This window comes from Toxotes jaculatrix, chromosome 4, assembly GCF_017976425.1.
Source record: "Toxotes jaculatrix isolate fToxJac2 chromosome 4, fToxJac2.pri, whole genome shotgun sequence".
NCBI classification, from domain to species: Eukaryota; Metazoa; Chordata; class Actinopteri; family Toxotidae; genus Toxotes; species Toxotes jaculatrix.
The window spans coordinates 615158-626087 of record NC_054397.1 but is presented as its reverse complement, the minus strand read 5'-3'; the positions used below and the strand labels follow the sequence as shown (position 1 = coordinate 626087).

At 48.5% G+C, this 10930-nt stretch overlaps 1 protein-coding gene across 2 annotated transcripts; it reads right to left on the bottom strand.

Moving 5' to 3' along the window:
* Positions 1-275: 275 nt before the first annotated feature.
* Positions 276-5247, bottom strand: etaa1a (ETAA1 activator of ATR kinase a). Of its 2 annotated transcripts, XM_041035400.1 has the most exons (7): positions 4959-5247; positions 4292-4423; positions 4023-4093; positions 3751-3863; positions 2426-3678; positions 2162-2311; positions 276-1001 (listed from the first exon to the last, which is right to left on the bottom strand). In XM_041035400.1, exons 1-7 carry the CDS (start codon positions 5113-5115, stop codon positions 895-897), a joined length of 1983 nt encoding a protein of 660 aa, XP_040891334.1. In that variant the 5' UTR covers positions 5116-5247; the 3' UTR covers positions 276-894. The 2 variants fall into 2 exon arrangements, with proteins under 2 accessions (XP_040891334.1, XP_040891333.1); XM_041035399.1 differs by having other exon boundaries at positions 280-1001; positions 2162-3678.
* Between the last annotated feature and the right edge of the window lie 5683 nt (positions 5248-10930).

Here is a 10930-nt window from a genome sequence, read left to right as displayed (position 1 = left end):
CGCTCACCTGCTGTTACCTGTTTCACGTGTAAACCTGTGATGAGCTTCTGAAACACGTCACGTCCTTACACATCACTCAGCAGTTAATCAGATATCAAAGCACAAACCTGAGACTCTGTCTGTTGTTTTATTTGAGTTTCAGTCTGAAAATCATGAGCTGAAGAGGAAATGATTCATTATGAAAAACAAGATGGTGGTTTTCCTGCGTTTGTTTTTGGAACCTGAGAAAAAAAACAATAACAAAAACCACCTGGCTGTAACTCCAGCACATTACCTGCAGGACAGGTGGTTGTTTTACCTTTTCCAGAGTACATTTCTGCTGGGAGCATTCGTTAGAATCTGTGTTTCTGTGTCACCGGCAGTTTAATGGGAGTTAACTTTAACTGTCTCTGGTTAACGTTAGTTTACAGCTGCAGCTGCGGTGCGTTCAAGGCTCCAACTGTGCGATAAAAACAAAGAACGATCACATTCAATAATGATATCAAGTTATTTTTATTGGTAAAACACTGAGATGAGTCTGATGAAGAGCTTCACAGAAGATGAAGCACAGAAATGTTCAGTGAATCCTCTTCAGACAAATCGCTGAACAGTCAGCGCTGCCTCAGAAATGTGATCGACAACTGTCTGAATATAAATCTGGCATTAAAGGAGCAGTTCAACATTTTTAGAAATACATTAATTCACTGTCTTTATAAAATGTGGTGAGCTGTTAGAACTGGCAGAGGTGGCAGCAGTCCCTGCCCAGCTCTCTGTTTGGGTTCAGCTTCAGGTGACCGGTCTGGTGAGACCCCGTCCCGGTGAGACCCCGTCCTGGTGAGACCCTGTCCCGGTGAGACCCTGTCCCGGTGAGATCCCGTCCTGTCTGCAGTGTTGTTGTCGGGCGTTTTGTCTCCGTCACGTCAGAGCTCGGAGGTTCTGGGCGGCCTGCAGGCGCTGTCGTCTCCTCTCCATCGCCTGCTGCTTCTTCAGCTCGATCTCTGCTGCTGAACATTTCCCTCGAACTGCAGAGGAAACACGGAGGAAACAGTTTCAGGGTCTCTGCAGCTTCAGGTCTCTGTGAGACCTTTTTAGAACCACATGGATCCAGTTTAATACCTGATGGTCAAACTGGCCAAAGAGTGAAAGATAGAAGTGAAAACCAGTGAGGATTTACCAGTATTTACCAAGAGCACGAACTGATTCACATCTGTCTGACAAGTTGGTACATCCCAGCGGAACATACCAATAATTCCTGATACTTTCATTAAACAAGGCCTGAACCTGGATGAACTGCAGAAAATGTCTGTCCCTCTGCGGACCTGCGTGGACCTGCGTGGACCTGTCTGGACCTGCGTGGACCTGTCTGGACCTGTGTGGACCTGCGTGGACCTGTCTGGACCTGTCTGGACCTGCGTGGACCTGCGTGGACCTGTCTGGACCTGCGTGGACCTGTCTGGACCTGCGTGGACCTGCGTGGACCTGTCTGGACCTGTCTGGACCTGCGTGGACCTGCGTGGACCTGTCTGGACCTGTCTGGACCTGCGTGGACCTGCGTGGACCTGTGTGGACCTGCTGCAGACAGCAGCCATCATCTCAGTGCTCGTTGCACAGAAAACTCCTGCAGCTCTGAACGAAGCACGGACAGCGAGCAGCCGCTGCACACACACACATTTAGCCCAGACGCTGCTGTTCACTGAGAACAGACGCTGACACTAACACACACATCGGGCTCAGGATTTTAGGAACTGAGATTTGATCACTCACTTTAAAAAAAAGATCATGATTAACTGGAAAATCCATCATTTTTTAACTCAGCCCTAATTATCAGCTGACATAAACACTGACTGATTTATCTGCAGTAATAAGGATTAATGGACATATTGGACATATCAGCCTGGTCAGTTTATTAGTCCACAGGTCGTCCACTCTTCTGTCTGTCTCTGTCTCTTCCTTGTAAAACTTTCTTTAGTGAAAATGTATCTTACAGCTTCAGCTCTTTCCTTGTCTCTGGTTTTTTATGGGTCTGTCCAGGATCAGGCCAAGCCTGTGGACCTGTGGACCTGTGGACCTGTGAAGAGTCCAGCTGTCACTGTGGATCTGCTGTTACTGGACAGTGTGTCCACAGGCTGAACAGAGCTCAGTCAAACAGCCTCAGACGTCCTCAGTGTGTCTGTGCTCTTACCTTTGTCGGTCACAGTGGAGACCGGGTTGTTTGGCTTCTTGAAGGTGAACTGGTCCTTACTGGTTTTCCCCTGTGGTGGTGGTGGTGGTGCTGCAGAGGCTGACTGGACCCTGCTGCTGCCCCGCTGACATGTGGAGCTGTTGGTGGATCCTGAGGTGGTTTTTGATTGAGCGTGTCTGAAGGACTCCCTCGCGGTGTTCACCTGTGCACCTGCAGTGACGTTAAAGGCAGAAGCACCAGCCAGTGGACCACCAGCAGGTCTACCTGAGCCACCGGGGGGCGCTGTGGGGCAAACAGGCTGCCGATTGGCTGGCTGCTGATTGCTGCTGTCCCAGATTCTGTTGGACGGTTGCAGAACTGCTCTCTGGTTTGACGTCTGACCAACGAGAGGAGTCTGTTTGGTGGACACGTTGTCCAGGCTCTGGATCTGGTTCTCCAGGTCTTCACAGATTTCACACAGCAGGTCGTCATCAGCCGTGTCGTCCCAAAGAGTTTCTGACGAGAAGAACGAGTCCAGGTCCTCGTCCAGGAAGTCAGAGACAGCCGCTGGCTGGACGTGGGGAGACACTGCCTGAGGTCGCTTAGGAAAACTCACAGCTGTTTTTGTAAATGATGTGATGGACGCAGACAAAGCAGAGACGGAGCTGGAAACAGACGTCCTCTGCTGGTCTGACTTCACTGTGTTTGATGTCTGCCAGGTACGCCGCTGAGATCCGCTCTCACCTGAAAAACCTTTACGGCACGAAAAGCTGCTCTGCTGAGTGCGTCCGCCTGCTGTTTCTGAGCTGTAATCCACCTCCCAGTTTGTCCATGTGTTTGTCTGGAGTCTCTTCTCAGAGGAAATGGGATTAGACTCCAGTTTGAAAGTCGCTCTTTGTCTCACATTTTCTTTTTCCACTTTAGAAACAGCTGATTGGCCAAAACTCAGACCTGCAGCAGCTGGAGCTGCTGGACTCCGATGTTCTCGGACACTGGGTGGTTTCTGTGTAGAGCAGTGCTGCGGAGCAGTGAAACTCTGTGGATTCTGTGTCATCTCCAACACCAGAGAGTCATTTAGCAAGTCATCGTTTTCCCAGTCGTCCTCGAACTCGTCCTTCGCTGTCCCACCTCCAGGGTTTGTCGTGGAAACATCTGCAGCGGGAGTTTTCCCAGAAGCCTCTTTGGAGGATAAAGCAGGAGCAGGTTTTACCTGTGACGGCTGAGCAGACGACACCTGGCTTAAATTTCCGCTCACATGTTGGGTCGGTCCGTCAAAAAGAAAATCCAAATCGTCCTCCGTATGTTGATCCGGACGAACCTGCACATCTGTCCCAGCTGCTGCGCTTACAGCCGGTTCACAGTTTCCGTGAAATGAAGGTGAAAAGTCCCTCTGATCACCGTTCTCAAAATCCGAGATGTCCTCAGACAGGAGCTCCAGCCTCTGCTGGTGCATGTCCTCCACTTCTTCTTCGTCGTGTCGAAACATGTTGAAGTCAAACTGTTTGGCCAGCTTCAGCAGGTCGTCCACCGCGCTCGATCTGTGGAGAAACAACACGCAGCACTGAGCGTCTGAAACACAGAGCTGTGAATGCTGGTTCTGCTGAACTCACCTCGGCGACTTCCTCTTGGGTTTGGGAACTTGAACGTCTGGAGTGCAGGGGATGGTGGCGCTGTCTCCGATCCACTGCTGTAACGTGGGCTCTGCAGCCTCGGGTCTGCCATGCTTCACACAGAGAGTGAGAACATGGTGTTTATCCGTGATCAGGAGCCGCACGCAGAAGAAGACCGTAAAAACTTTAATGACTCTTCACAGATTTGGTACAAAAAGTGAAATTTTTCTGAATATTTAACGCCACTGAATCCCAGCAGTCGTGTTTCTGACCTTAGGAGCGATCCTGCTGACGATCTCTGAGATGTTCACAACTCCAGCTGGCTGTTTTCTGCCTTTTCTACCTGAGATAAACAGTAAACCCAAATTTTAAAGATGTGAAATTACAATGATACAAAACAGAGTTCTCACGTGAGCAGCTGGTAAAGAGCAGATATTTAACATTTATGTTGCAGATTAATTTTCTGTCGATCTACGAATTGATTAACTCACAAATCTGTGAGCAACAGTAACTTTTAATCATCCACAGATCAGACATTTACCGAGTCTGCAGGGTGAAGGAGAGGTGGCGTCCCAGATGATGTCCTGCTGAAAGTCGGACTCGTTGTGTGGAGACTCTCCACTGAACCCACCAGCTGTTCTGGATCTGTGGATCCTGGTCGGGGTCTTAAAATCTGGACAGAGTAAAAACAGCTGATTCCGAAACAGATTAACAAAGAACCACATCTACTGCTCAGCTGATTTAAAGTAAACTCGCTGTAAACCTCTTTATTTTTCTGTTCTCTGCAGAGGTCAGGGGTCAGGGGTCAGAGGTCAGGGGTCTTGGTAAGGACAGATAATCACTTTGTCAATTTAACATGAGCAGTTACACTTATTATACAGTTCTGTTTAATGTGTACACGAAACTATTTACGGATTATCGGGATATTTCGGTAAAACTCGGCACAAACAGAAACCAACCAGCAGCAGTTTATTACCGCTGAATTGAACTCATCATCCAAACACGACGCCAGGACAAATTCCTGCAGTTTACACTTTGCAGTTCTAACTGCAGTCACACCGCTGATATAACTGAAAACCTAAAACTGCAGAGTATTGTAACGTACTTTGGCGTGTCACTGTCCACACACGGGGGACAGGGGGACTGCCGGGACTCGCAGTCTTCACAGGGGAAAGAAGACACGTTAAACAGCCTGAGCTGTCACTGACCTGCCCGCTGGCTGCTCGGAGGCCCAGCCTCCGCAGCACTCTGGGTCCGTCTGAAGCTTCTGCTCAGGCGGTTTGGCTTCCGTTGGCCCGCTCGCCGCTCCAGCGGGGAGCCTGTCAGACCAGACCCGGGGTCCGGCTCTCTCCCGCCCCGGTTCATGGTCACCGGCGTTTACCTGCTGAGGAGCTGACGATGAGCAGTCTCCGGTTATTACCGCTGCGTTAAACTTTATTATTTACGCTTTGTTTTGTTCACTCGCGCAGTCATTGGAGTGTTTGTACGTCCCGCCATCTTTTCCTTCCCAGAGTTCATTTCGGCGGTGTGTTCAAGAACCAAAAAGCTGCTCGGTCAGAGCGCAGCTGCTGGGAGAGACGATTATTTTCGGATTTTGTTTAAAAGAAACAAAATCAACAAAAAGAAACTTGTCTGAAACATTTTGGGTTTATTTTAAATATTAAACGTTTTATTTGTGGTTTACTTTGATCAGGTCATCGTGGGGAAAGGATGGCAGTGGTTTGTTTTATGGTTTTGAATAATCACGAGCAGTGATTAAAAAAGCAGGTGGGTTTTACCTGAGCTGAGATTTGGTTTTTTATATAATTTATTTATTGTTCAACCTAAGAAAATGTTGCCTGGCATTTTTCTCCTGGGTAACATGTAACATGTGCTGCACAGAAATCGTAGGGATCGAGGAGCCATTTTGATTTGCAGCCTGTATGTTTGGACTACATCAACAAACACAGCTGAGTGTGCGTGTGTGTGTATGTGGTGTGTGTGTGCGTGTGTGTGTGTGTGGTGTGTGTTTGGGGTTTGGGGAGTTGCTGCTGTGCTCTAATGTTCTGTTACACAGTCACAATCCTCAGGACTAAACATCAGAGATGCACAGCAGCAGTAAACCCCAGTTAGTTTAGAGTCTCAGAGACATTTGACATCAAATAGACTGGTGTGTGTGTGTGTGTGTGTGTGTGTGTGTGTGTGTGTGTGTGTGCGTTCACAGTGAAGCTGTGCAGAGTCCATCAGCAGCAGGAGTTGTTTGTGAAGCTGTCAGCAGCAGCTCCTCCTCCAACGTTTCCCCAAAGGAAGGATTAGTGCGTCACGTCCCGCTGGGACGACACTTCATGTAAAGATACACATTAAATGTCGTACAGTGCTGACAACCCAGAGAAAACTAAAACTAACAGAAGAATTCAGTGAAACAAAGGGATGAAGCTAAACTGGCAGCAGTGAAATCAGAGGACAGATTAAAAAACTGTTCATTCAGAAACCAGGAGGCTAAACTGTCGTTTATAGATCTATAACAAACTGGAATAATTTACCTCTTAATGCTTCCTGAGTAAAAATAAATCATCCTTTATAAGAACATGCAGAGGTATGACGTTCTAACATGTTCCACACAGAATAATTCCAAATGATTCCATTCCCACCGTTTCTCTGTCTGTAGTGAGGCTGCAGTCGTGGTTCCAGCTCACCAGCTGTGGGCAGAGGTGAAATCTGAGCGATTCATCGCCATCCCATCGGGCCAACGTGTCGACCCTCCGCCTGGCTCGCGGCCAGACACAGATATGCACCATATTTCACGGCCTGTGTGTCTGAACAGAAAACCCTGCTGCTCTAAAGAAAACAGTGAGTTTCAGTGCACTGAGGAAGGAATCTGTGGCAGCGCTGTCAGGAAGGAACCAGGAATCGACCTGGTTTGTGCATTACACTGGCAGTGCGCTGAATGGCTCTTTTCCCCAGTAGACATTGTCCCTCTTTGAAATGTGATCGGAGACGCTGCTGGAGCCTCGTTAGAAAAGGTCTGAGCGCTTTCAGGCCGGCGGATCAGAGAGCAGTGTCAGATATTCTGCTCTCTAATCTCACCAATCTATCACTGTCTGCTTAGACGTGCCACAGAGCCTCCAGGCTGCAAACTACAGGACCAGCACGGATCTGTACTCTACACCACATCCACCAGATCTATCAGGTGCGTAGAAACACAGCTCCTTTCATTGACTGGTCCTTTACTGCTCTCATGGAGCGTCGGTGGATGTTTCCAGTCAAACTGGCTGAGCTCCTGTGTAGCGTCGCTCCGCCTGGTAGCTTCAGACACGCTGCCTTTTCCTTTATCCTCCTTTAAATTCTTCGTTTCATGGTTATTTCTGCGGATAAACTCTACGATAACTGGCTGCGTCACATCCATCTGAAGGCCGTTCGAGACGCCGCCCGCAAAGTGCTGGTTTCAGCGTGCGAGTCTCTGATTGGTCCATTGCCCTGTGTGTCAGACGGTCCCAGGTTTCAGTTTGAGTGAGAAGAACAAAGAGCAGCAGGGAGGAAAAGCAGCACATCTTCAACATGGAGGACGAAGCTCAGTCCAGGTTCTCAGCAGAGGGACAGGTGGGCGTTCAGGTGTCAGCTTCACCTGGTGTACAAACACAGTAACAGGCAGGTATCTGAGGAGACTCACCTGGACAGAGGCTGTTTGTCCTCTCATGTGAACTGTTAAACTGAGTTTCACAGACTCTGCAGCAGTTTGACAATGACACGCTACATCTGCCTAATCTTTACTTTTTCAGTTTGAAGTGTTAGAACAACAGAACCCCCCCACGGTCACAGAGAGTCACCTTTATGTGGTGAGACAGTGAATTTAACACAGAGAACCAGAGCTGCTCCCTAATGACTCGCAGATTAAATGGTACAACGAACACAACTGATGAAACAAAGGAGAACAGAACGAGCCTCAGAAAACCAGGATATTTTCACGAGCTCATTGAGTTGGATAATGTATGTGAACATTTATCCCTCCAACTCTGAAACACCCACAGGAATGCTTTTATTTATGGACAGCTGTCAGCACGCTGGGCCTGTGTCACAGCAACAGAACCAGTGCTCCACAAACTTCATTCCTCCCTGGATGACAATAGTATCTGGCCCGTGTCAGCTGATCTGCCTCAGGCCAAAGCGCTGGACGTCTGCTACAGCACTGACTCTCTGCTCTAATGCTCCCCCCTCGCTCCCTCGGCCCCTGGATGCTGCTCACGTGGTCCAGAGAGGTCGAGCTTTACTGGACTGTTGGGAACCGGCGTGTAATCACTGCACTGCAGTGAAGCCCTGACATTATTCTGCCTCCATCATAACTGCTTCAGGCAAATGTGTGAGAGACCCGTCCTGGATCCTGCAGGACTGACGCAGCTGACAGACAGACCAGGGCTGAGACTGGGAAGTAAACAGAGAATGGAAGTGAATCTGAACAGAGGACGGAGTTCACTGAAGGTTATACAGTCACAGCTGAATCAGAGACAATGCATCATCAATAATTCAGCCTATACATACAAACAGGGACGACAGGACAGTGTGTGAGTGTGTGTGTGTGTGTGTGTGTGTGTGAGTGTGTGTGTGTGTGTGTGTGTGTGTGTGTGAGTGTGTGTGTGTGTGTGTGTGAGCAGCTGCTGCCTTTGATCAGTGTTAATGAAGCAGAACTTTTAGCTGAATTGGTCTGATTGTGTTTATCTGAGCAGCCGTTTATTAAACAGTGTGTTCTGCTGTTTGTTTCTTTTCGTCCATAAATTCACTCTTTCATTTGTTTGTTCAGTTTTTCAGTCTCTCGCCACCTTCAGCAGAAACCTTCAGGCCCTTTCACCCACTGAGAGCCGGTTCATTTCTAACTGACTGCTCTGTAAACTGGAGCTCGCAGCAGGAAGAAGAACTCAAACTCAGAAAACTGAGAGAGAACAGGCAGAAACGCTGTGACGCGTTCACACGCTTTGTTTATGTTGATATTCATTTCCTTTAAATTTGGACAGAAATGAAGAAACACGTGTTTCGTCTCAGATCATCAGAGTGAACGCTCAGAGCCTCGATCACAGACAGAGACTCAGCTGCATGTTTTCACTCCCTGCTGCTGTTTGAGGCTCATATAGTTACACCACAGCAAAAACAACTCGCTAAAAGGTGAATTATCAGTCGTTGTATTTGCTGCTTGGTGATGCACAGAGTGAATGATCATCATTCTCACAAACTCCCAGTTTCTGAACTGAAGCTGATGTTTTAACATGTGAAAGAAAGTTTTAACCAAGAACTCTGTGTGTACCCCCCCCCCCCCCCCCCGACCCCCCACTGGTCACAGCTTCATTAGTTCTTCCTCTGAACAGGATAAATGGATCTGACCTTCAGACCTTCAGTCAAGAAAACACACGAGGAGCTGTGAGGACGGAGACGCCACAGGTGTTTTCACAGGCCTGATTTGATGGCGTCGGTCTGACGGCTCTGCTGTTGTCTTATCATTAACATCTGGCTGTGCCACCACTGTCGCTGTGTTACGCTGCTCGTAGCGTACACATTTAAAAGTCATTGTGCAGTTTGAGAAAAAGCTTTGAAAACAGATGCTGGGGCTGGTTCGCTGCTGGTTCGCTGCTGGTTCTCTGCTGGTTCGCTGCTGGTTCTCTGCTGGTTCGCTGCTGGTTCGCTGCTGGTTCTCTGCTGGTTCGCTGCTGGTTCGCTGCTGGTTCGCTGCTGGTTCGCTGCTGGTTTGCTGCAGCTGTCAGGACGGACCTGACTTTGAGGGCGGCTCATGTTGGCACAGTTCACAACTGTCTTTCAGACTTGAGGTGGACTTCCTGTCCACCAGGCTGTTGCCTCCCATTGGGGTAAACTGAACTCCCCTCCTCCCTCCCTCGTCTTCCCCACCTCGCCTCCTCCACTTCTTCTCTCAAGGTAACCACAATCCTCCGCTCCCTGATTCTCTGGATCCTCTGTCCGACACTGAATACCTTCCCCTTTTGCCCCACACATGGGGAAACACATTTAATCCCTCCTGAAGCAAGCATTTAATTAAAGGCAATAAATTATCCAGCTTTCCTTTTGGTTGGCCTGAACCCCACAGATGCAGACGGTGAACAGAGAGGCTTTCAGGAGGAGCAGGGTGAGCTCATGGCGGCTGTTGTGTTTCAGCTGAGTATTGATGGACCAGCAGGTCACAGGCCCAGACCCGGGGGAGGCAGATTAATGTCTCCCTGGAATTTGGATGTGCTCAGGCTAATGTTCGTTAGGCGAGTACAAATTAGGAGCGGGTTTGTTTAGATAAACCTCGTTACCTCTACGAGCTCGCTGCCTGCAGTCAGACAGGGTCATCCCCTGAGAACACGCTCCCTCGGCTCCTCCGGACCAGTTTATCACCATCGGTACGTCTGCTGGTTTCCCTCCTGCTGAGAGACACAGACGACACGTAGACACTGACACTGAGGAATCAAACTAACTTTATATGTCAGCTAAACACACACACACACACACACACACACGCAGTCCTTCAAAATTCAGCTTTAACTGCAGCTTCTGTTGTTCAACCTTCATCATCCATCCTCACCTCCAGCTTCCAGCTCCAGGCCCCAGCTGTTAGCCTGTTAGCCTGTTAGCCTTTGGTTAGGTTAGGGTTTGTGAATGTGAATGAGCTGAGTAAACAAACAGCAGCTGACAGGTATCATGACCTTTGACGAAGCTCAAACACTCAATGGAGGAAAGTCACTGACTCGTTCTGTACTCGTACTTTAGATGAATGTGTTTTACTTTCTGCTTCTTTGCACGTCAGCGTGTTTCAAATCTTCTTTTCCTTCAGTTCTTTTGTTTGACAGCTGAACCACATGCTGCATTCACTGTCTGCTTGATCTGTGGGAAATTACACTAAATTACACCTGCACATTAGAGAAATGTGGCTCAGATATGATTTTCTGGTTTGTTTGTTTGTTTGTTTGTTTGTTATGCTGTTATTTTGATGTTGTCACAGCTGCCGTCCCAGCAGCCTCGACCGCCCCCGGAGACTCTTCACTTTCTCTAACATGTTGTTTTTACTGCTCTTTTTGCATTTTTAAGCAAACACATTTGATTCCCAGATGGAGACTCAGCATCTGCTCACATTTAGCTTTAAAGACAGAGATGAAGGCGGGATGAAGTTTCCATCGTCCCCTAAAGAGGGCAGTCAAACATGGGAGTTGAAGCTGCCGCC